At 45.3% G+C, this 26,407-nt stretch overlaps 1 protein-coding gene across 1 annotated transcript; it reads left to right on the forward strand.

Moving 5' to 3' along the window:
- The first annotated feature begins 905 nt into the window (after positions 1-905).
- LOC125508902 (Protein kinase superfamily protein) lies at positions 906-10,715 on the forward strand. The gene is made up of 18 exons (XM_048673701.2): positions 906-1,207; positions 1,581-2,204; positions 2,457-2,600; positions 2,789-2,914; positions 3,269-3,356; positions 3,774-3,867; positions 4,435-4,528; positions 5,533-5,587; positions 6,266-6,357; positions 7,200-7,370; positions 7,519-7,575; positions 7,665-7,748; positions 7,836-7,920; positions 9,279-9,340; positions 9,646-9,720; positions 9,823-9,927; positions 10,036-10,177; positions 10,369-10,715. Exons 2-18 carry the CDS (start codon positions 1,599-1,601, stop codon positions 10,440-10,442), a joined length of 2,154 nt encoding a protein of 717 aa, XP_048529658.2. The 5' UTR covers positions 906-1,207; positions 1,581-1,598; the 3' UTR covers positions 10,443-10,715.
- Positions 10,716-26,407: the final 15,692 nt, after the last annotated feature.

Genomic DNA, 26,407 nt, shown 5'->3' on the forward strand with positions numbered 1-26,407 from the left:
CCACGGATGGTACCGAGCATTGTGTCGACGGTCGCGGAAGAAGGTGGACGAGAAGCGGTGGTGCGCCGACGGGCAAACTAGGGGAGATGGGGCTCGGAGGAGGTGCAGTTTGTGCCGCGGATGACCATCCTTGAATAGCGGGCGCCGGGCAGACCGAAGGCGGTTTGAATGTGGGCGTCTGGAGTGGGTTTCTCGTCTGCCGCGCAGGTTGAATACCGGGCAGGTAGATGGACGACCAACGATAGTTTGAATACGGTGGGAAGTCGTCCCATCGGTTTGTCCGTTCACTTCTTTCTGAACCGGCATTAACGTGGCTTGTAGAGCAAGCGGAGACGCCGTGAGCGGCGGGCCAGTGTGAGTTTCTGGACTACTGTGCCGATTGAATGTCACGCCCGTTCAGCTAGCGTGTGACAGTGGTTGGTCACGTCTGCTCTGAACGGACAAGAATGAGCGCCGAGAGCGGATGGACATCTAGAGTGGAAGTGCGAGGAGGGATATGGGTGGGGCTGTGTAGTCGGAGGCGAGCATTTGGATCATTTGCCCCATTTTACATGGGGTTTGATAATTCGCCCCAGGGTTGTCTCAATGGCGAGTGGCCTCGGCTCCACCCGTAATCTGGTGGGTCGGGGGGGGGGGGGGCAAATGATCAAAGTTAGAAGTAAAGTGAGGCAAAAAAAAAAATCCAAATTCTCAGTCGGAGGCTTAGGTAGCACGAGTTACGCCCACAAATTTTCCGCTGGTTTGATATCAGTTTGTAGGATTTTGAACGTTAAGACGCGCTCATGGATATTTAAGATATGATGGATAATAGCGGTGCGGACGTTTTATGGGAGGTTTGATGTACACGTTGCATATAACAGTGTTAAAGATAATATATATATAGTGTATTAAAATCGTCCCTCCTCGTGCGCCTCATTTTCCTCTCCACTTCGTGGCGGAGTGGTGTCCTCTTCCCAGGCAAGCCAAGCCAGCTGAGCCGAAGCTGCAGTTGCGAATCAGAGAAGTCACCGGCCTCCCCTCCTCTCTCTTCTCCACGCCCCGAGAAATCAAAAGCCCACGTGAGGTACCCCTTGCTTGCCAAACTCCCACTCCCCCGCATCCACTCATTTCGCCCCTCTGTTCCGCCGAATCCTTTTTCGTTTCTTCCGGAATCTGATGCTTGATTCCGCCGGCTCGCAGCGCCTTGGGTGAAACTGATTTACCGAAGGTGTAGTTTTTGGGATTCTGCATGTTTGCTGCATCTCTTTCCGGTAGATGCTCAGGCAGTCTTGTTGGACAAAATTCATGATTTTGCCTTAATTGACGATATGGTTCTTTTCTACCCTGATATATGTTTCTGATGATTTCTTGACTAACTCATTCGGGACAACCTGTAGTTATTCCTTCTGAAAGAAAGTGTTTAGTTGATACGTAGTAACCATGTGGAGCCAGGCCATTACTTATTTTGTTGGAAACTGGGAAGATCTTGTATAATTTAGGGCCTTCTCGTTATTGTCTCTACCTTGCACTTGTGGTTAGAATGACATTTCATTGTGTTCCATATTTGTTTCATACTAATAATGGCAAGGTACTACACACAGGGCCTTTTTGATTGTCCAATGGCGATGATGATGGCTGATCTTAGCTTTTCAGCGTCTATATCGAATGCCAAGCTACCAAGGTATGGAAATGACTCTTCCTTGGTTAAGAGATCTTCAATGTTCCGAGCAGAAGCCCGGTCCACGGATTCGGAGAAATATACTACCAATGGCCGGTCGAGGAAGATGGTTCCCACAACCGAATTGATGAGGAGCAAGGGCGGTGGCCGTGCAAGAACTGATACAGTTAATGGTTCTCTGAATGGAGCTGTCAATGGCTCGACCAAGGCGGTCATCAATGGTTCTACAAATGGCGTTGTCAACGGTTCGACCAGAGCAGTCATTAACGGTTCTCCAAAGGCGGTTGTTACCGGGACCAGTTTGGTGAATGGCAGCAACATGTCTGCTCTAGTTAAGACCCAGAAGCAAATGAGTGCTAGAGATGATCCCTTTGAAGAGGAGCTCAAGGTTTTGCCATCTGATGAGGGATTCAGTTGGGCAAAGGCTAACTACAACTCTGTGCAGAGGAGTATAGATATCTGGTCTTTCGTGCTTTCTCTTCGAATACGTATTTTATTCGACAATGCAAAATGGGCCTATCCAGGTGGATTCTCAGAGGAAAATCAGGTACATTAACAATGAAATGGCTAAGCAATTTAACCAGTAATTCTATAAGTTCAGTCAAGTCAGGAAATGAAAAATATTGTAAGCTGCCATTTCCTTGAAATCCCCAATGTGAAGGTGGTCTTAAAGTCCTGTTGTTAGCACATGAGAATTTTGCTTTAGTAATGGTGCAAAACCACATCAGTTTTAACTGCTGAAATGGGTGTATTCCTGTTTTACTGCACATGTTAACTGGAACCGCCTTTGAATTCGCAGAAAATCCGGAGGAGAAACACTGCATCATGGTTAAGAGAACAAGTATTGCAGCTTGGCCCAACTTTTATCAAGCTTGGACAGCTATCCTCCACAAGATCTGATTTGTTCCCAAAAGAATTCGTTGACGAGCTTGCAAAATTGCAGGTATTCATTCTTTGTCTAGGAAATTTTGGTGAAGGCTTCCTTTCTTTATCTCCTCTCTTCTGTTAAACTAGAATTATTTTTTTCTCGCAAAGGATTATTCCTGTTTACTGCTTGTAGTAGTTTGTTACATGGTGTACTTCTTCAACAAAATAGTAAACATGCACCATGTACCTTTTGCTTTTCTGCAGGACAGAGTACCTGCATTTTCTCCTGAGAAGGCAAAGGCTTTCATAGAGAAGGAAATGGGGTGCTCAGTTGATGTTGCGTTCAAAGAATTTGAGGACCGTCCAATAGCTGCTGCTAGTCTTGGTCAGGTGCTTAGTTCCTACATTATCCAGCATATACATTTTCCCTACTCATTGACAATTCAGGCAGCGTCATATTATATCATTATTAGTATTTAAGAAGAATATAAAATATACATATTTTTCCTTTCATGCTAGTTAAACTATTTAATTACCATATACAGTGTTCTTATTTTCATATGTAAAATGTTTGCCTATAATTTGTGCCAGTTTATATCTGATGTCTTTGTCTTCTACTGTGACATACTGATGATACTACACCATTGAGATTAATGGTCATATTTGTCTAATGTCAGTCTTTATGCTCTTTATGCTGTGTTTCTTCAAATTGTACTTACAAATTCCCGTGATATCAATTTTCAGGTACATCGTGCGGTGCTTCATAATGGAGAGAGAGTTGCAGTGAAAGTTCAGCGACCAGGGCTCAGAAAACTTTTTGATATTGACCTAAGTAAGAGACATGTGTTATTGGTGTTCTTAAGTAGAGAACTATTGCTTATTTAACAAACAGAACAAATAACTCACATATATGTTGTTGGTGTTCTTAAATCAAAAACTATTGCTTATTTAACAAACGAAACTAATATAAGTTGAGATGATTTGTTTATTATTCTTGAAAATATAGCGGTTACTATTCTAATTAGTTCCATACTTCCAGTGAATTTGATAGTAATTTTATCTTTTATACATACAGAAATAGGTGAAATTAAGAACTTATGTGTTTCTTCTTTTTAAAGTTTTTCCTCTCATTTCTTGCATAAGTTTATAAAAGTTACAATTATTTCCTGTTTATTATTTACCCAAACTGTTGTATGTTAAATGTTTTATAAACTTCTTAATAATTCTAGTCATCTTTGCTTTCTTCTAGGGAATCTAAAGCTAGTAGCCGAGTATTTTCAGAGAAGTGAAAAATTTGGAGGTCCTTCAAGGGACTGGATTGGTATTTATGATGAATGTTCCAAGTAAGTATGCATCAATGTATTGGACCATCCATATGCATTATTTGTAATAATCCATTATTCAGCTATGGATACAATGTGTTTATTCTATGCCAGTCCCTGTTCAGTACCCAGTTTCTTGCGAGAAATTATGTTGCTTTAGTGGAATGACTATTTGTCTGCCATTTTATCTCATATTGTGACCTCAATATTTTTTCTAATCAATAAGTGTTGACTTGGTCATGCCAGTGTGCAATTTCATCATGTCAATTTTGGCATTTATTCGTGTAAGTAACTGATAAGTTGACAAAGAAAACATGATATCAGATTGGCAAGGTTCAGGTAATTTATTACATATATTACCTATTTTTGGCTAGGTAGTACCTTACAACGGTTACATTCACTAACTTGTAAGAGATGGTAATATATCATACATGGAACATCTTTGATTACGAAAACAGAGAATACATTGCAATAAGAGTAGTGATTGTCAGCTCTGTTCAGAGACAGAGATCTCAAATTATTCTAGTTTTTAGTATTGAAATTGAACTTACAAACAGAAGTTGACCACCCTGATTTCTGTGATTTCAGAATTTTGTATGAAGAAATTGATTACATCAATGAAGGAAAGAATGCAGACAGATTTCGTCGAGATTTCAGAAATATAAAATGGGTTCGCGTGCCAGTACGTCTTTTGGACCCCAAATGCAATTTTTTAGGGCTTTGTTTCAGTACTCCACTTTGAATATACCCAAAATCATACTCCCTCCATCCGCGAATAAGTGTACATCTAGCTTTTGTCTTAAGTCAAAGTTTTAAAACTTTGATCACCTTTCTAGAAAAAAGTAAAAGCATTTATGGCACCAAATTAGTATCACTAGATTTGTTTTGAAATGCACTTTGATAATATATCAATTTGATGTCATATATGTTAATACTGTTTTCTATAAAGTTGGTCAAAATTTTAGAACTTTGACTTAGAACAAAAGCTAGATGTACACTTATTCGCGGACGGAGGGAGTATAGCCCTACTCACAATACTTAATCAAATTAAGAACGGGCAAACATCCCCGTGGGGAATGTTTTGAGTGTTTAATGTACAGTGACCAATCTGTCTGCTTGGTCTCTGTGCCTCCAGCAGGCATCCTCTTGCAATCACCTGCCTGGTCTCATCCTGGTCCGCATGCAGCTTGTGATAATTGATACGAAAATCTGCAGCATTCCAAATAGCCTTTTGATTGATTAGTTCAGTACGGTGGTTTCTGTATATGAATGTTGTGAGGCACGGTATGGAGCATAAATCCTTTCTGTAGCATTAATTTATTTGGTTTTCACACCTCATACATTTCCCACTCTTGTGTTTTGCCTTCCTAGGAAGGCCAATAGCAGAGAAAGTAGGGACGTTTTCTGACTTTCTGTTGCATATAATAGCCTATGATATGTTTGGGTTGATTGCTAGTGGGTAGCCCAAGCAGCAAAGGTTTGGTCAGGACAGATTGTACTCTTGGACGTGGCCTGTGGCTTGTTGTACCCCTTTAAATTGTAGTTGATGATTTTACTTGCATTCAATCAGCATAGAGATGTCTAAACTTTAGTTAAAGTGGAGTACTAAAACAAAACCCTTATTCTTTTCTTTCTGAAATCTTGCTTCAAAGTTTAAAATGACTTGCCATTATGCTGCTTCTGTAGCTTATCATGTGGGATTACACAACTGAAAAGGTGTTAACCCTGGAGTATGCTCCTGGTACGCGTTAATTATTTCTTGTAATTTCAAGTAATCCGAGTTAACTTTTTCTTGAGAGTTTGTATTTTTCACAATGGTTATCCATTTATAAAGTGATTTGTTAGACATGTTAGTTACTATTTAGTGAAATCAGTTATGATGCCATACAGTTTCATTTTCTTGTATAGATTTGAAGTACTCCCTCGGATCCAAATTAATTGTCACAACTTTAGTACAAAGTTTTACTAAAGCTGCGACGATTAATTTGGATCGGAGGGAGTAATATATATGCATATTACCTTGTCATGCAGAATAGGCTTACACAAACTAATCCACTTTCAGTTACTTATTATATGGTTATGCCAATTATTGATCTTCAATCCTCTGTCTCGTCTGAGAGAATTCTAATAAGTACATCAATAAATCCATTATATCTAGCCATGTATGATTACATATATTTCTACACGCCAAATTAATGTGACTACCTTCTGGTTCCACTTTTGCTGTCAAAAGGATTTTACATATTTCTGTTGTCTTTTCACTTAATACAACGAAGATCAAGCACAGTTTTTAGCGGACGATTGTCCTTTCAGTTGTAACTCAGACCAATTTTTTCCAGTTGTAATGCGGAAGTATATGTTTTTATAACATTTTTTACCATGAAATATTCTATTTTAATCTGTTTTGTCATTTATACAGGTACTAAGATAAACAACTTGGCGGTGCTAGACAGCCGGGGATATAGTCGTTCTCTGATTGCATCCCGTTCAATAGAGTCGTACCTAATTCAGGTCAATGTTTTCTTAGTGTACTTTTTGTGTTTGTACAAAGCTCAGTTTAGTTGCTTGTGGTTTTTTACATAATTTATAGAAAACGCTTCTCACAACACAATGTCTACTCTTCTAAGAAAACTGATAGAAGACTTGTTTAATAATTCATTATTGGGCTATTGCCTTTGTAAATTTCCTATTTGTTGCCTGTTAAATGTGACTAAAACCTGCGGGTATCATGTTTTAACACTGGGCTTGTTTTTAGTTGAAGAATTTTTATCTGGGAAGTATTAACCATGCAGTTTGGGCTATTAACTGGCTGGTTTCAAGAGAGTTTGCATGATCTTATTAGATTACTTTTGTTTTCTTAAATGAGAGGCCTGGGTAAACATGGCACACTTTACATTGTGTATCAAAAATTAGATGGTCTGGCTCTGCTTCAGTACTAGTTTCGTTTTTTTAAGCCTGGACTCTTTGGCTGCCTTTACTCCATGATTCCACATTTTGCCTAGTAAAAATCTCAAAGGATGCTGTTGGCAATAATTTAAGAAATACATATCGACCACACATGCTGACTCGTAAGTATCGAACCATGCAGTCCTTATAATTTCAAAGAAGTGGCGGTATTGCTAGATGATATAAAATTCCTGGATCCTGTACAGTGGTGCAGTTGGCTGCCTGGTTGTCTTAATTGATGTTTAAGCATGCACAACCTTCACTGACTCATTCTCCAACGTTTTGTGTTATATATTTTGTATATTCTGTTTTATGCTCAATATTGACACCAAGTTATTTCTTTTTTTAGTGGATCAGTGCATGTGATAGTTATTTGCACTAAGATTTTTATTCCATGTAAAACACAGATACTGAAGACCGGTTTCTTCCATGCTGATCCTCATCCTGGAAACCTTGCCATAGACAAGGATGGCTCTCTAATATATTATGATTTTGGAATGATGGGTGAAATCAAATCATTCACTCGAGATAGATTACTCTCCTTGTTCTATGCCGTGTATGAGAAGGATGCAAACAAGGTATCTTCATATCCTCATATGAGTGGTGCACACATAATAGTTTTCTGAATTTTCCTAGCATCTTTCCTTGCATGGTATTGAGTAATTTAAGATGCTCATTTTTTTGGCAGTACATATACTCTTTTTCTCAGTCAGCTCTATCTTACAGGTTATAAAAGCTTTAATTGACCTGGAAGCTCTTCAGCCAACAGGAGACCTCTCGCCGGTTTGTAGGACATGTTATTTCCTAGGCAGAAAAGTTACTGAAGAAATTTCATTCAACATTTATTTTCTGCCCCCTTTTTTGTTATACAGGTAAGAAGGTCCGTACAATATTTCTTGGACAATCTGCTGAGCCAGTCACCGGATCAACAGCAGACTCTAGCTGCAATTGGAGAGGTTGCCTAACCTTATAATTTTACATGAATCAGTTTGCATGTAAAAAGACTGAGATATTGAAGTTAATCCTGTGTTTTACCTTCCCAGGACTTGTTTGCAATTGCGCAAGATCAACCTTTCCGTTTTCCTTCCACATTTACGTTCGTCATAAGGGCATTCTCAACTCTTGAAGGTTCTCCATTCTCCTTATATCTTGACAACATTACAATATCTACAGATCGAAAGTGCCTTTCTGCTCCCGAGCTCATTTGAGCTCGGTGAACAGTAAAATCGAAAAAAAATAAAAAAAAATTCAAAAAATTCCAATTTTTTTTTGGGAGAAACATTGACAAAAGTTCTAAGTGCTTGCAAAAATTCATCATGAAATCACATTCCTGTAAAGCGTGGCAAAAAAAACAAATTCATTGCTCCAAAATGCTTTTGAAAGTAGCTTTTTCAGAGTACTGATTTTGTTTTTTTTGCCACGCCTTCTAGAAATGTGATTTCATGGCGAATTTTTGCAAGCACTTAGAACTTTTGTCAATGTTTCTCCCAAAAAAATTTGGATTTTTTTTTTGATTTAGTTTTGATTTTACTTTTCACCCGAGCTCATTTGAGCTCGGGTGCAGAAACTCCGCGTCCATCTACAGATCCATTTCTTTCGATAGTATCACTTCTGATTTCTTCTTCATTTTTATGAATGCATTGTCTTGATGATTTGGTACAGATATCTCAGTATGTTCTTGGTTATAATCTTGCAAAATGTTCCTCATTTGCAAACAGTATATTATAAACAATAACAAAGGAAAAATGCATCTATACCTGTTGTTAAAAGGATATAATGGCTCTAAGCTGCAAAACATATTCATTTCCACTTTGAAGAATCTCTTCTCATCATTCGAAGGTCATTAGTTATTTGTAGTAAATCAATTTTATGCACTTGCTGCAAATGGGGTGACGTGTTTTGTTATGTCATCTGTGGTTGAGATCGAGACTTGAAAGTGGACTTTGTGCAGTGCATGCACCCAGGTGATTTGATGAAAAAGTAAAAGACACATATTAAATTATAAGAAATTCAAAGCCTTTTGTGGATATACATTGTTGGCTGGATTGTGAACTTACAAAATTTGAGCCAAAATGTGTCCATTTGCGTCCTGTACAAAGAAAGAAGGAACAACTGTCTAGAACTGACTGTAACTGTACATAATTTTTTTGGTGCATAACACAAATGAACATGTTTTTTCGCCACAATTTTACATGTGTAAAAAAATCAATGAAGACAAGCAATTTCGGATTTTTTATTCAGAACTTGTATACTCCTTGAGTGATTTTTCTATTTCTACCGCCCAGGCGCCCACTGCACAGCACTTAATGTTTGGCCGAGTGAAATGAAGCATATATCTTGAGACCTGCTCCAGGCCTCTAAACACTCACACTGATATTAAAATTATTAGCTATGTGATTAACTTCATAAAAAGTTTACCTATTTACCATCTATTAGATTAACTATTTGTCGGTCAATGATTGTGTTGGTATATTCATGTTTCACAGGCATCGGGTACATACTGGATCCTGATTTTTCCTTTGTCAAAGTTGCTGCACCATATGCACAGGTTAGGATTATTCTCTATCCTACCATTACTCCTCCATCCACTATGTTTTCTTTTCTTTATCCTTTTTTTTAGAAAATGGAAGCATGTTTTCTCTGCTCTCTTAAATGGTCAGAAGTGGACTCCAACTTTGCTAGAGCATATAGAAGTTGTTACCAAGATAGATCATCTTGTTAATATACTATGCTCGTGTGCAACTTGTTATTTCTGCTAACATAGTTCTGTTCCATTTTCCTCATAACAGCAGAAACTCTTTATCCTTTCAACATCTATCTGTGAATTCTAACCTTATTCCATTTGAACTCCAGGAACTGCTAGACTTGAAAACGAGACGAAGAGCTGGACCTGAATTAGTCCAGGAGATAAGAAAGCAAGCAAATGATGTAAAGACTTAAATCTGTGATTGATATGATTTTCTCATTTACTCTCGTTTCTACGCTTCTAGTTGTTGCGCATGCCATTGACTGCTATGTCCATATATACAGGCCCGTGATTCTACGATCTCAATGCCCTACAGAATCCAACGGATCGAGGATTTTGTGGGGCAACTCGAGTCGGGTGATCTGAAACTCAGAGTCAGAGTACTTGAGGTATGGCTCTGCTGATGACTTCACTTCTGTCTAGCATCTTTTTCTGCCATCATAAATTAATTGCTTTGGTCGGAAGTCAACCTGAAACTTACATGATGGCATTTGCAGTCGGAACGAGCTGCTCGTAAAGCTAACGTACTTCAGATGGCGACCATGTATACAGCCATGGGTGGTACTCTCTTGAATATTGGGGTCGTCATGGGTAGTCAAGGAAACCAAATAGTCGCAAATGGGTCTTTCATCGGCGCAGGTAGGATTTGTTACTTGTTTCCTGAAAAATCCGCTCAACAAATTCTCCATAATACGGCAACTTTCAACCTTATATGAAACCTTTCATATCTTTGCTTGTATTTGTAGCTAACCTGAATTTATAAACTACTGATGTTTTCAAACATGTCCTTTCTTGATTGGTCCAATTCTTGCTCCCAACTGAATTTGCAGGCATTTTCTTGGCATTATTGGTTGCATCTATGCGAAGAGTGAAGAAACTCGAGAAATTCGAGACGATGATGTGATCGCCGGGCTTCATTTTGGACATCTGCACAAAAACCAAGACAAATGGTTCGCACTTTTGTAAAGAAATTAAATGGGAACTGCTTTCTCATTCATAGGTAAATAATATATGTAGATTATGTAGGAGCAACATTCTTCCTGATAATGTTGTATCTTGTTGAAACCTGTAAAAATCTGTCCAAGCAGTATACATTCTTTTAGCAGAAAGCTCAGATTATTCATCCGCAACTGATTAAGAAAGCTGGAGAATTAATTTATGTTTTTTTTACAGTTCCTGATTCTGTTTCCCTAATGCCCTGAAAATATTGCCCTTTGTTGTTTGCTTCCCAAGAAGATTGGTGCAATCCACCTGATTCTGTTTTGCACCCAAGAAGATTGTTTCTCTCCAGAATTGCGCCGTTAAAATCGCTTCCAAATGGCTATCAAATAGGGCTCAGCCTTTCATATCTCAGCTCATACATCATGATAAAACGGGTTTCATTGGGGGGACAGGGATAACCAAAAACTTCACTTACGCTGCTGATATGGTCCAATCCTGCTTCAAAAGGCAAAAACCTGTTATTATTGTAAGGCTCGATTTCCAGAAAGCTTTTGGCTCAGTTTCCTGGTCATCTCTATCGACTATCATGAGGGTCAAAGGGTTTCGACATCTTTAGTGTCGTTGGATTTAAAGTCTTAACGTGTCGAGTCTATCAGCGGTGCTGCTAAACTGCAGGCCCTTGGTTGCAGTGTTGTGGTGGTCTTAGGCAAGAAGACCCGTTTTCACCTCACCTGTTGTTTATAATGGGCGCGTCTAAGCGAGTGGTCGTTAGGCCTACTCCAACAGACACCCAAATAGTCCGGCCACGTTCATTTGGGCCGGACAGACGAGCCGGCCCAACACGCAACTTCATCCTTAAGTTGTGTCCGTTTTTCGTCTGACTCGATTCATTTCTGGCGTCTCGGCGTTTGCCTCGGACCCGTGTGTTGCCTGTCCAACTACCTCCCACCAACCATAGTTAATGCGCACGGGTGGATGGTGTATGTTGTGGGAATTGCGCGATGTATTGCTCTCGTGCATAGGCACGTATATATATGATGTACAAAGGTGGGCCACGAACCTCAACTATATAAGGAACTAGGAGGTGGGCCTAATACACAATATGCACATAACACATATACTCAACACCCCCCCCCCCCCCCCCCCCGCGCAGTCGAAGCGGCACCGCGGCTGAGTCAAAGACTGGAGCAGAACTCCTCAAATGACGCTGTAGGAAAGCCCTTGGTCATGATATCAGCAAATTGTTGGGAAGTAGGGACGTGTAAAACACGAATATGGCCAAGGGCCACCTGTTCCCGAACAAAATGAATATCCAACTCAATATGCTTGGTCCGTTGATGATGCACCGGGTTTGCGGAGAGGTAGACCGCCGAGACGTTGTCGTAGTAGACCATCATGGCACGCTCAACAGGACAAGAGAGCTCCTGAAGCAGCTGGCGAAGCCACGAACACTCGGCGACGACGTTGGCCACCGCACGATACTCAGCCTCAGCACTGGAACGAGAGACCATAGGCTGCCGCTTGGACGACCACGAGATAAGTGAGGGTCCAAGATAGACACAATAGGCCGAAGTGGAGCGACGAGTGTCAGGGCAGCCCGCCCAGTCTGCATCGAAGTAGGCGGTGAGGGCGGTGTCAGCGGAGGCGTGAAGCGTGACGCCAAGATCCATAGTGCCACAGATGTAGCGGAGAATCCGCTTGGCGGCAGCCCAGTGAACGTCTCGAGGAGCATGCATATGAAGACACACCTGCTGCACGGCATACTGGATCTCCGGTCGAGTCAGGGTGAGGTACTGGAGAGCACAAACGATAGACCGATAGAAAGCAGCATCTGAAGTAGGAGAACCGTCCGTGGCAGAAAGCTTGGCCTTCGTATCAACATGCGTAGCGGCGGGCTTGCAGTTAAGCATGCCGGCGCGCTCCAGGAGCTCGTGAGCGTACTTCCGCTGATGAAGGAAGAAACCATCCGGACGGTGCACCACCTCGACACCGAGGAAGTAGTGCAAAGGACCCAAGTCCTTCATGGCGAACTCAGTGCGAAGACGAGCCGTGATCTGACTGAGGAGACCAGCCGTACATGCCGTCAGGATGATGTCGTCGACATAGAGCAGCAAGTAGACCGTGTCAGAGCCCTGATGATAGACGAAGAGCGAGGCGTCCGAGCGGGTAGAACGGAACCCAAGCTGGTGGAGAAACGCCGCAATGCGCTGGTACCAAGCGCGCGGAGCCTGCTTGAGTCCGTACAAGGACCGCGAAAGCAGGCACACATGGTCGGGAAGCGCCGGGTTAACAAACCCGATGGGCTGCTGGCAGAAGACCTGCTCCTCGAGGTGACCATGGAGAAAGGCGTTGGAGACATCCATCTGGTGCACCGGCCAAGCATGGGAAACCGCAAGGTGGAGAACCGTGCGTATCGTGCCGGGCTTGACGACCAGAGCGAAGGTGTCGGTGAAGTCGATGCCAGCACGCTGTCGGAAGCCATGAACGACCCAGCTCGCTTTGTAGCGATCAAGGGTACCATCAGGACGGAGCTTGTGTTTAAAGACCCACTTCCCGGTAATCATGTTGGCGTGCCGGGGACGGGGAACAAGCTGCCACGTCCGTTTGCGCAACAGGACGTCGAACTCCTCTTGCATCGTAGCCATCCAGAGCGGGTCACGAAGAGCGGCTCGAACGGAGGACGACAACGGCGACGGTTGAGAGGTGGACGCCGCATGGACGTAATCATCCGAGGCGTAGCGCGAGCTCGGGCGAAAAACGCCCGTACGGGCGCGGGTGACCGGACCGGCCACAGGCGCCGGGGGCACCGAGGGGGCCACAGGCGCCGGGGGGACCGCGGGCGCAGAGGGGGCCGAGGGCGCTGGGGGTGCCAACGTCGGGGGCGCCGGGGGCACCAGCGCCGCGGCTGGAGGAGGCGCCGCATGCGGGGGGCGCGCCTCAAAGCCAGGGGCGGGCCAAGAGAGGCACGCGAGTGCCCCGGGTGAGGCGTCGAGGAGCCCGCGTCACCGGTGGCAGGAGGAACAGCCGGGGGTACCTGGTGAAATGGAAACACATACTCATCAAAGTAAACGTGTCGGGAAGTGAATACACGGTGGGAGACGGGATCGTAGCACCGATATCCCTTAAAGTTGGAAGGGTAGCCGATGAAGATGCAAGCGACAAAACGAGGTGCGAATTTGTGAGGAGCGGAATCGGCAATGCTAGGATAGCAAAGGCACCCGAAAATACGCAAGCCATCATACGATGGGGGTGTACCGAAGAGAAGATGGTGAGGTGCATAGTTCCACCGTGGGCGGCAAGGGCGAAGGTTAAGGAGAAGAGAAGCAACAGCGAGTGCGTCCGGCCAGAAATGAGGCGACACATTAGCATGGAACAGGAGCGTGCGAACGCAGTCGTTCAGGGTGCGAAGGACACGTTCGGCTCGACCGTTCTGCTGGAAGTATACGGGCATGTGAGACAAAAAAACTGTGCCATGATGCGATAGAAAAGTGCGGAAAGCAAGGTTGTCGAACTCTTTTCCATTGTCAGTCTGAAGAGCAAGGATGGGACACCCAAACTGCGTGCTGACATAGGAGTAAAAAGCCGTCAAAGTGGAGAGTGCATCCGACTTTCTGTGCAAAGGAAAAGTCCACACATAATGAGAATAATCATTAAGGATAACCAGATAGTATAAATAGCCCGAATTACTAGAAACCGGAGAGGTTCACACGTCGCTGTGAATCAACTGAAAAGGAAAAAAACGATGGTGGTGGAGTTATTAAACGGGAGGCGAACATGTTTGCCGACACGACAGGCATGACAGGTGTGATCCTCTATCTTATGGCAACTGAAATTGAAATTCCTAAGAATATGATGAAGTGTGACGGGGTTGGGATGACCCAAACGAGCATGCCAGAGATCGACGCCGGTGGAGACAGCAACCGGTGCGGTGGTGGAGGTGGACGGCGAATGCACCGGATAAAGCTTGTCGAAGCCGTCACATCGATGAAGTAACATCCTGGTTCGAGCGTCCTTAACACAAAACCCAAGTTCGTCAAATTCAACAGTAACAGGATTTTCACAAGTTAAACGATGAACAAAAATAAGGTTCTTAATAAAATGAGGTGACACAAGTATGTTAGACAAAGCAATATGCATGTAATTGGAAGAAAAAGAAGTATGCCCGACATGTGTGATAGGGAGTGTGGAACCGTCGTCGACAATGATGCGGCGGTCGGTGGTGACGGGAGTGAAGGAGGCAAGATTAGCAGGATGAGAAAACATGTAAGCCGTAGCCCCGGTGTCCATGTACCAATCATCACCTCTGGTGAAGTTGCTCGGTGTAGAAGCGGCATGCAGTGCGGGAAGGAGCACCGGATCCCAGAGCGCCGACGGCAGGGCCGGCGAGGGGGGCGGAGACGCCACGGGGAGGCCGTAGCCACCGCTCGGCAGCGGTGGTGGATACTCTCCATATAGTATGGGAAGCAGCCCTGGCTATGACTGCGGTGCCAGGTAGGCTAGATGGCCTGCCGGAAAAACCTGCTGGCCCGCTGACAGATGCGGAGCCCCGTACATGGGCGCGTCGAATGCCCCGCGCAACAGCAAGAGGTCGACGGACAGGGTCGGCGCCGGCGGCGGGGCGACGACGGATAACGTACGCCAGCGGGGGCAGCGAAGTCGAGCCGTGCGACAAGTCGGGACGGGCTGGTGGGTCCGCGCCGTAGGGCAAAGGCGGGACGCCACCCGAGCCTGATTGCTGATGGAGATACGGGGCAGCATCCTGGTGATGCGTATACGAAGCGGCACCGTAGAAGCCTGCAGACGAGACTCCATACAGAAACGGGACAACGTCCGGATGACTGATGGCTGGAGTGACGCCGTACGGCGTAGACGGGACGGCGGCGCTGTAGGAGCCCACCGGCGTCTGAGCGGCGGAGTCGCCGAAGACCGGCAACGGTGACGCAGCAGAGACCGGAGCAGTGACAGCTATGGAAACGCCGTTCAGGGAAAGCAGCGGCGGAGAAGCCAAAAAACGGAGTAGCGGCGGCTAGCGGGTAGCAGGCGCGCGGCGGCAACAGCGACCTGACGATGCGTGGCGGCTGGGCGGACGAGGCGTGCGGCAACAGCGACTTGCGATGCGATGCGGGCGAGCAGGCAGCAACGATGCAAGCGGGCGGCAGCAACGATGCGGGCACACAGCGTAGCGGCTAGCGGGCCGGATCGATCAAGATAATCACCGGCTACACACGTAGGTGCTCGTACGTACGTCCAGAATTCATTAAGGTGCCTGCTTGCTTGTCTAGCTAGCTTGCATTATGTGTTTTGGCAGGCACGCGGGAGGATGGATGGATCATGACTGGCTCGGGGTAGCGAGCGCGCGGGCGGCTGCCGGTGCGGAGGACGCGTGAGCGGCGGTGGCGGGGCGGCGACGGCATGGAGGAGACGCGTGGGGACGACAATGGCGGAAGCAAAAAAGAAAATCTAGAAAAGTGATATCATGTATGTTGTGGAAATTACATGATGTATTGCTCTCGTACATAGGCACGTATATATGATATACAAAGGTGGATCATGAACCTTAACTATACAAGGAATTAGAAGACGGACCCAATACATACTATGCACATAATACATATACTCAACAGATGAGCCCGCAAGTTAGCCACCCAGACGGCTCCCGGCCACGTCATTTTTATGGCGAAGCCGTGGACTTCCACTGCCACTGTCATTTCCCCGTCCCATCCACTTCCCCACCATTGCCCCCTCCATCGGAGACACCAAACCCTAGCCACCATCCACCTTGCTCCCCACCGGTCATGGGCTTCTGGAAGTGACATCCCGACAAGAAGTGCAAGCACGACCGCGAGGCGGGGTCGTCGTCCGCCTAGTCCGGAAGCGCGGCCAGCCACTTCACCTCGTTGGCCTCCTTCTCCATCTCCCCGCTGGCGGCCACGCCACGCTTCCGGCCCTACGTCGAGGTCGAAGTGTGCCGCCGGTACTGGGAGACCGGCACCCCGCTGCTGTGGTCAGATGCGCACCTCCCCAATGGGTGGCATCTGAGCCCGTATCGGGTGCCCATTCCCCCCGTCCCGACGACCGACCGTGCCTGCCTCTAGGAGATCACCCACCGTCATGCCAGGATTTCGCGCGAGCTCCTCTCTGACCGCAGGTATGCCGTCGACTCGCCCCTCTGGGACACATGGTTCCAGGACGAGCACGACATGCGCCGGCAAACCTTTTTTGCCGGCCGTGGTCCTATCCCGCCCCGTGTGTCCCAGAGTGCGGCCCGTGCCCCTCATGTGCGCGCACCGAGCCCAACAAGAGTGCGCAGCCGTACGTGGGTGCGCGGCCTGACGCCGACGCCGTCTCCCTCCTCGTCGCCACCACCCCCGTAGCCTCCCGCCATGACGACCGAGGAGGAGGAGCGGCTCCTGCAGGCCATCATGGAGGACTCCGAGCAGGAGTACCGGCGCCAACAGGAGCAGGAGTGGGAGGGCCCGCAAGGGAGGCTCGAGCTGTCAGCCGCCGTCCCACGTCTGGACACCCCCACCCTACATCGACCTGACGAGCGACGACGAGGATGGTGGCGCCTGAAGACGGCGGCGACGGCGACGGCTTCTGCAGCGCGCGGGGCAGCCACATTATATTTTTTTAAGTTTCTTTTAAAATTTCATCTTAAGTACTATGCATGGCCGCGACGACGGCAGACTGTTTAATTAAGTTTTTTTTATGTTTTAAGCTATTCTACAATGCCTTTTTTTGTTTTCCATGTCTTTTTGTTTTTTTCTAAGTCCAGCACGGACAAGTTGGGGCCGTGGCCGCGCGTTGGGTGCCTCGACACTAGGCCGGCCCAAACCGGACATAGGCGTCCGTTTTCCCACCCCGAATGAACCAAATCCGAGCCAAACAGACGTCCATTTGATGCCGCACATTGAAGTTGGCCTTAACACGCTAGCAATCCCGAGCAAACACCCATACTATTTGTTCTTTCTGTGTGACCAAAAAGGAAAAATCTCTATGAACAAGTATGGACTCATGAAAACAGTGTAAACGCATATAGGATTGCTATAAAGTACACTCGAAGCAGCAGGGCTCACGCATTTAATTTGAGTATCTAAGTTTAGTGGATGCCTAATTTTCATCGCTGACACCCTGCCTCAACTAATAAGCGCTCACGCATATAGGATTGCTATAAAGTACACATGAAGCAAACACCCATCCTCACGCATTTCTGTGCAACCTTGTCTTTAGCCCGGCCAACTGCCTAGCAGTCGATGTGCAACTTTTCCTCCTATTCGTGGATGTGCAGTTTTCATCGCCGGCACCCCTTCCCAACTACCCTATGAGTGGATGTGCAATTTCACTTGTTGCCCTGGCCAACTTTCTAACAGTCGATGTGCAAGTTTTTCACCCGAGACATAAAATTGGCACATGCGCCACTAAGGTTGCATTCTATATTAGTGAAGTCGCACAACATAGCACCAAAAGTTGCACACAAAAAAGTTCATCGAAACATATCCATGTAGCATCTAGTTTTAAAGAGCACGCCATGAGGGTTTCCAACAATGAAAATGGATCTTGATTCTGATGCATGATTTGAATGTCATAGTTTTCTGAATTTCCTCATATAGAAATTAGTGGCACAAGGAGATATAACTAGGTGATGTGGGTAAGTTGGAACTGCATGCATGCGGTCGCATGGCAACGCTAAAACTTTTCATCTACAAGACGTCTCCTAGCTCAGACCAAATGAGAACCTTTTCATGTATGTGCTATAATTAGTGGATGGTTTCCATATTTAGGTATGTGCTCAAAAGACTCAAAAAGTGCAGCTGTATTTTTAAGAATTTAAGCTTTATAATTATAGTCCAACATCTAATTTTAAAAGTCTCCTCTACCGGTTTGATCAGATGTCCCCTAAATATGAACCTGCATTGCCTTGTTCTTCAATACGTGGATGACACTTTGATCATCCTCGAGGCCAATACATATCAACTAAACCATCTAAAATCCTTGCTATCTAATTTTCCAATTGCTACGGGTTTGCACATCAACTTAAAAAGAAAACACATTCTCCCCAATACATGTTGATCTAAACCTTTCATCTGTCCTTGCGGCGATCCTGGGATGCCCCATTGCGTCCTTCCCCCAATCGGCATGGCCACGGTGCACCCGCGGTTAGTTTAGTTGTTTCTCGCACCCTGTGTCCCCCAGTCACAAAGACCTCGCCACCACACTCCCCTGGACGTCGCCCAACCCCTACCGTCATTCTCTCCCTACCATGCCAACCCTCGACGTTAGAGCCATGTCGGTCGAGCGCCATTACCAGCCAAACCCGCAACCCAGCTACTTCTCACCTACCTCGCTCTCATCTGCATCGTCGACCACCTCTAGAGCCCTGTAGGAATCCGCCGACTCCTGATGTCCTACAATATCTCACCATCACACCATCATAACTCGCCTACATCATCCAAAAAATTTCCTCCGACGCCCATGATCCCCACAAGTGTCATCTCGTGCTGGTGAAGCACGCGCTGCAATACGTGCGCGACACGCCTGCCCTTGGCCTTCATCTCCGCATCTCAGGTGTCCTGGATCTTCGCGCATTCCCTGTCGTGGAGTAGGCCGGCTGCCCCGATACGCATTGCTCCATGTCTGGCTTCTGTGTCTACCTCTACAACACGCTTGTCTCTGGTCCTCGAAGCGAAAAGCGTCCGTCTCATGCTCAAGCGCGGAGGCTAAATACCATAGTGTCACTAATGTCGTTGTTGATTGTGTCTGGCTCCGACAGCTTCTCGGTGACATGTCTCCAACGAATCTATAATTTATGAAGTATGCATGCTATATTTACATGAGTTTTGTATGGTTTTGGTTCACTTTTATATTATTTTTATGGACTAACGTATTAATCCAGTGCCCTGTGTCAGTTGTTGTTTTCTGCTTGTTTTTGGTTTTCCAAAAAATCCATACCAAATGAAATCCAAACACGACGAAACCTTTTGACGATTTTTTCTGGAACATAAGAGACCCCAAAGCTTCGTGGGAGGACTAGAAGACCCATGAGGTAGTGACAACATCACCACGTGCCCTAGGGGTAGGGAGGGGGCTGATGTCTTATGGGCCCCTCGTAACTCCTTTTGGCGTGAAATCAATGCTGAAAATTCTTATAAATAGAGAAACCCACAGAAATAAACCTAGAAATTCGACTCTGTCGCCGTAAGCCTCTATTCTGTAGTGATCCCATCTAGAGGCCTTTTTCGGCACCCTGTCGGAGGGGGAAAGCCATCACCGGAGGCCATCTTCATCATCCCCACTGCCTCCATGGCGAGGAGGGAGTAGTTCACCCTCCAGGGTAAGGGTATGTACTAGTAGCTATGTGTTCGATCTCTCTCTCTCTCTCTCTTGATTTGGTAGGATCTCGATGTACCATGAGCTTTGTTAATATAGTTGGATCATATGGTGTTCTTCCCTCTCTATATTTGTTGTGATGAATTGAGTCTTGCTCTTTGAGGTTTCATTGTTATCGGATTAAATATTTGGATTTGAGATCACTTGATTTCTATCCTGCATGTGGATACCCGTGGTGACAATGATGTATTCTATTGAGTCACTTGATATATGTTTTGGTAATCAACCTGTGGATTCCTGTGGTGACATTGAGGCAATCTAGGCATAGAGGTTGATACACATTTTCGTCCTACTTTCTCCGATAGGAACTTTGCAGTGATTCTATGTCGCACGTTGAGGGATGGTTATATGATTCAATTATGTTAACACTGTTGAGAGATCGCACTGGTGAAAGTATGAACCTTAGGCCTTGTTTCTAAGCATTGGTATACCGTTTTGCTTGCTGTTTGCTACTTGCACTACAAAAGAACACTTCCGTAATGATACATGTTTGTCACAGTGGGTCACGTTTTCTGCCATGCATGTACATCCATGACAATTTTATGACAGAATCAAGATAGTCATACATGTGCTGTCGTAGAAGTGTTCCTTGACAATACCAAAATTATCATCATGGAAGTGTCCACTTCCATGGCGATAAATGGCGCATCATGGAAGCATTTTCGTCAAGGGTAACCGACACATGACATCCACCGTAACGGGTCGCCTTAAGTTATTGGGTTCCTGTTTGTATCCAATAACCCGTTAACAGCCTGGGCCAATGGGGATTTTCCACGTGTAAAATTATCAATGGCTAGAGGAACCACGTGTCGGCTCAGCGTTGGGACAGATTTCATCAACTCATTGGACGGGAGGCACCTATGATACGTCAACACATGGAACGACCCAACAGCGGCCCATTCAGGTGAAAAGGACGACCCGTTTGATTTGATCAAAAGGTAGCTGGCCGGCCCACGGAAAGCCTGTTAACGGCCTGTTTGCATGTACCCCATTTACAGCCCGCTAACTCATGACCCGTTATGGCCTATCCGAATTAGGCCCAGTAGCGTCATCTGGGTCGTCCAATATGATTCCAGCCTATTGTAACTTTCGGCCCATGTATGGCCCATGATGTCTTTCAGCCCATATGAGGCCCTTTGTAACCCTAGGCCCATTAATGACCCGTGGTGAAACTGTCTCATAATGAATAGTATATCACTTTATGCCCATTAATGGCCCATTATTCCATTGGGCCATTTCCAGCCCGTGTTATCTTTTGGCCTTCCAAGGGCCCATTTATTCTTGGGCTCACTTCTAGTATTCAAATACTTACGGTCCATTACTGGTATGTTCTGCTTGTCTACCAAATTCAACTCGTGGCTACAGTCGGCCCGTTTGTGGCCCGTTAATCCATTGGGTCGTTTTCATAGCGTCATCAAATACGGCCCACTAACGACCCGTTCCGCCTGTCGATAGAATGAAGCCCGTTAAACATATCGACCTCTTAACAGCCCGTTATGGTCGGCCCATAAACAGACGATTCCCATTGTAGCCCTTTACGACCCATATTGTGGTCCGTTATTGGTCCACGAATAGTACGACCCATGTTTTGCCAATCGATTCTACGGCCCGTAGAAGGCCCATTGATTCTACGACCCGTAGAAGGCCCATGGATCCTTCGGCCTGCAGGAGGCCCACGGTCACTACAACAGGTAGCAGGACCATGGTTACAGGGGTCCGTATGTTACCCATGGTTACTGTGGCCTAGTTTTAAAAAATAGGTTATTGTGGCCACTAGAAAAACACGAAAAAAGAACTGTAGTGACTACAAGCAAACAACTAAACAAGACAATAAGGAAATAAATAAGCAAGCAACAAACTCTAGGCTATTACGGCTATTACACATATTACATCCACTAGGCATCAAAGTTTGCCACCAGTGCAAATATAGGGAACAAAGCAGCATATTACATACACCAACCATCTAAATTGGCCACCAGTGCAAATAAATGCGGCAACAAAACAAGTCCATAACTGAAACAACTTCATAAGAACTCAAGAAACATTATCCTGGGTATCCATCATGCTGGCGCTAAAATCCTCCAATGCTTGTTGTTGCACCAGAAAGTATGAATCTAAATTCTCCAGGAATTTCCGCAGTCCTTTGGCTTCTTGTGGCAGCACAACTGGTCGATGTCTTTTAGCTCGTAGTTGAGACTCAAGAAACCGGACTGATTCAGACAGTGAGTTCGAAGAGCTTGTGCCAGCGGCAGTGGCCAGTAACTCGAACACTACATCAAGACAGGACTATGGGGTTGTCCTACTGTCTTCAAGATAGTTTTTCTTAGCTTTTTTATTAGCTTTGTTGGAGACCAACAAGGATGTCTCACTATCCTGAACCTTATCTGCATTACTTCCTTTACCATTGCTTAATAAGGTACTCTTCCCTAATATTCTGTCAGCATTCTAAAATAAGAAAGAAGCAGACACATAACAGGTTTAGCATGTAGTATATGAAACTCATTTCGATGAACTAGTTCAGTAGTAAGGTGGACATGATTAAACTACCAACTCTTCTATTGCCAACTAGTACATAATAAAAGCATCAAACAAACATATATCTATGTCCACTGGCCACTGCATTGTCTTTGCAAATCAAAATAGAGACAGGTTCAAATTGTACCAGTTCAAGACAAAGCAGCATCAAAAGAATACAAGTGTGGGAAACTACACGGCATAACAAGATTTCAGATGGGTACCAGGGGTATACATGTACAACAACACTATTGGCTCTGTTGTGATGCTAGTAATGTGCATGCATGATATGAGAAGTCAACCGTATACAAATTGAAATTGAAATAAACAAAACAATTTAGAAGAGCAAACCTGTTAAAGAAACATGTTTAAACATACCCATTGTGTCATTGGAGTTTTGATTGAATCCTTCAATTTAAAGATAAGTTTGTATGAGTAAATACAATGATAAAAGAGCAAAGAAGTATGCACCGTTGCAATGGAATCTTAAATGAGAACAATTGTTCTTCAGGTTTAAGCACTTGTTCTACACAAACAGAGTATAGTAAGATGCAGACATATAGTACTTCAAAATAAAAAAATGAGCTCATAGACCTTACCACATTCTTGGTTCGGGACCAGTACAGAACAAGGCGTTCCCAGTCATTGTCCCGTAAATGTGCCTCAGGAGAAAGTAAGGGAATTTGATGAATTTCTTTGCCAGTGAAGTACGTTTTCTTCAGGTAATTCTGATACTGCCACCAAGCATTCTTGAAGATAGCAGAGGTATTAGGACAGGTTACCTCATCCCGAGTTTCCAAACCGGTCCTTCCCTATAGAGAAAAATGGGAACATTTGATGTATTATAACCAGCATGGAGGTAGAATGTATGGAACAAAGCAAAGTAATTGCCATGAATAACATTACTTACACATAACTCCTGGACAAACACCTGCAACTAGTTTTTTCCTTCATCTTCAGTATAATATTTCCATGATGGGAAGATACACACATATGATTTAACAACATCAAATGCGATAGATGCTAAACTACGAATGGCTGGTTGTACTTCGTCCACATGAATAGGTGTACTAACGGGTGGAGTTGGGTTTCGCCATGGTAGTACTGGTGCTTTGGGCACTAGAGCTGCCTTACTAACTGCTCTTGTTTGGGAGCTCTGTGGTGGAGATGGTGCTGTGTCAACCAGAACTGGGTTACTATCTGCTAGGGTTAGATTGGGTGAAGCTGGTTCTTTGTCCATCGGAGTAGGGGTACAGTCTGCGAGAGTCTGGGTTATGTGTGGTAGGGCTGGTTCTTGTGCATGTACAACCAGGGCGCTATCTCCACCAAGAGGTACCACTATTTTATTTGAAGACCGTGTTTTTACTCCGCTAGATACTGCCATCAACCCTTCCAATTCAAATGACCGACACAAGAAAAGTAGTTGAATGTACAGACCTTGTATGAGAGACAGATGCGATAGATAGGATAGAAAAAAGAGGGCATGAAATAGTTCACATATATATTGTTTAACTAAAAAGGATAGCATGACATAATTTCACATATATGACGTCTATATAAACTGCATATCATAGCATGGCATAATTCAAAGATATGATGACTAACTAAACAGGATGACATGAGATAATTATATGATGTCTTTAGTAAATAGGTTTGCATGACATAATTCACATACATGTTATCTAAGTAATCAGGATCACGTGATATAATTCACATATGTGATTTATATACTAAGAAAAGGGCATTCACATATATGATATCTGAACTAACAACACAGTGTTGAATATTGTGTATATGATGCCTAAACTATGCAATGCAAGACGCCATATGCATGATATGAGCAGTATAACCATGCCAAGTTAGAGCATACACCTCGGTGGGGGAATAGGACTGGTCATCTTTCACCGAATCCATCTCTGAGGAGCTATTGGGACCTAGCAAGAGATCTGCTGTAACGCCCCGAGACCGATGTGCCACGTGTCTTCCAGTTATTCGCTGTGTTGCCTTGTCATGTGCTTGCGTGTCATGCATTTCATATCATGTCATCGTGTGCATCACATTTGCAAACGTGTTCGTCTCTTGCATCCGAGCATTTTCCCCGTTGTCCATTTTGCATTCCGGCGCTCCTATGTCCTCCGGTGTCCCTTTCTATATCTTTTCGTGTGCGGGTGTTAAACATTCTCGGATTGCACCACGACTTGCCAAGCGGCCTTGGTTTACTATCGGTAGACCGCCTGTCAAGTTTCGTGCCATTTGGACTTCGTTTGATACTCCAACGGTTAACCGAGGGACCGAAAAGGCCTCGTGTGTGTTGCAGCCCAACACCCCTCCAAAGTGGCCCAAAACCCACCTAAACCTCCTCCATCATCTAGGCCGTTCGATCACGATCGCGTGGCCGCAAACCGCACCTCATTTGGAGCTTCCTAGCTCCCTCTACCTCTATAAATAGACCCCCCATTCCAAATCTCGGGTCTCCTTCCCCGAAACCCTAAAAATTTGCTCCCCTAGCCGCCGCGTGTCCGAATTGGGCCGGACATGTCCGCCCGCTCCACCGGACCTACCGGATCGCGCCATGTGTCCCGCAGCAAGCCCCACATCACCGCCGACCCCGCGGGCCCGCGAGCCCGTGCGGGCCCCTCTAGGGCCCGTAGGCGCGCCGCCGCCCGAGCCTGTGCGGCGCCCGAGCCGCCCTGCTTCGTCCGGCGCCGACGTCCGCCGCCCCGCCGCCATCGCCACCGCCGTCCGGCGCCGACATCCGCCGCCCCGTTCATCGCCGGCAGGCGCCGCCCGAGACCGCCGCCCTCCGCCGCACCTCCTCCCCGCCAGATCCGGCCCTGGCGACCTCATCTTCGATCTGGCCTCTTCCTCCGGCGACCTCGGACTCCTCCGGCGAACCTCGTCGCGCGCTGCTACAGTGAACTCCGGCGAGATCCAGATCCAGATCCATTTTGCCTCGGTTGACTTTTTCTCCCCGGAACCCTAACTTTTTGCATACTTTGACGCATCATAACTTCCTCACCATTGCTCCGATTCGTGCGTGTAGCATATCGAAATGTTCTTCTCAACGAGTACTCCATTTCATCTCATTGCATCATTTTCATTTGAGCTCATCTTGATGCCCTAAATTCTATTGGAAGAGGGCTATGTGATGTTAGTTTCAGTTTCATATCAGCAAATGCACTTTTGTCATTTTTGCCTTGATTAATGTGTGCATGCTATGATCCTGAGCCCTACATGTATTTTGTTGTATGCCATGCCATCTTTACAGGGGTGTATGCCATGTATTTTTGTGATCTCTGTGGTGACTAGCACAAGCATCCAAAGTAGCTTACTTAATGTTGCTGATTTCAGGGACTTAGAAATATTCTAAGTCTCTGCCCTGTCATTATTTTTATGTCATATGTTCATGTTGATACCTAGTGATCCGTGCCTCTTTTGAGCATGATCATCAAGGATGTTTTGTATATATTTTGGTGCTCTATCCATCCATGTCCTTGTTTGCATTTATGGAGCACCCTAGCTTGAGTCAATCGAGCTCTACTTTTGCTATAAAATGTTCCTGGCAGATTGCTAACATGTTTAGCGATTTTGCCGAGCTTGTTGTTGTTGATCCGTGCATGCTATGTTGTTGTTCTTGCCATGTTTAGCTTCTATGCCATATCTACTTGCTGGGTGTATGCTTAGTTTGTCATGCAATGCCTCGTAGTGAGTGCTTTGAGCTTGTTTACATGCCTACTTAATATCTGTTTTGCCATGTTCCAGTTTTCTGCTATGTCTGAATCTGTTAACGATATTTGCTATGTTCACATGCTTGCAATTGTATTTTTTGATCCCTTTTGGATTATGGTCAGTAAGGGACTTTTGTTGTATGCTTTGAGTAGCTTCATGCCGTGCCTTGCTTTTCCATGATATGTTCCTGTAGCATGTTGTTATCTTGCTCTAAACATTGCTTCCTGATGTTAAGTTCCTGCCATGTTGTTATTTTCACTAAGTCTGTAACCTGTTATCTTTTACACTTTTGCCATG

This window comes from Triticum urartu, chromosome 5A, assembly GCF_056163025.1.
Source record: "Triticum urartu cultivar PI428250 chromosome 5A, HENAU_Tu73, whole genome shotgun sequence".
Classification (NCBI taxonomy): Eukaryota; Viridiplantae; Streptophyta; class Magnoliopsida; order Poales; family Poaceae; genus Triticum; species Triticum urartu.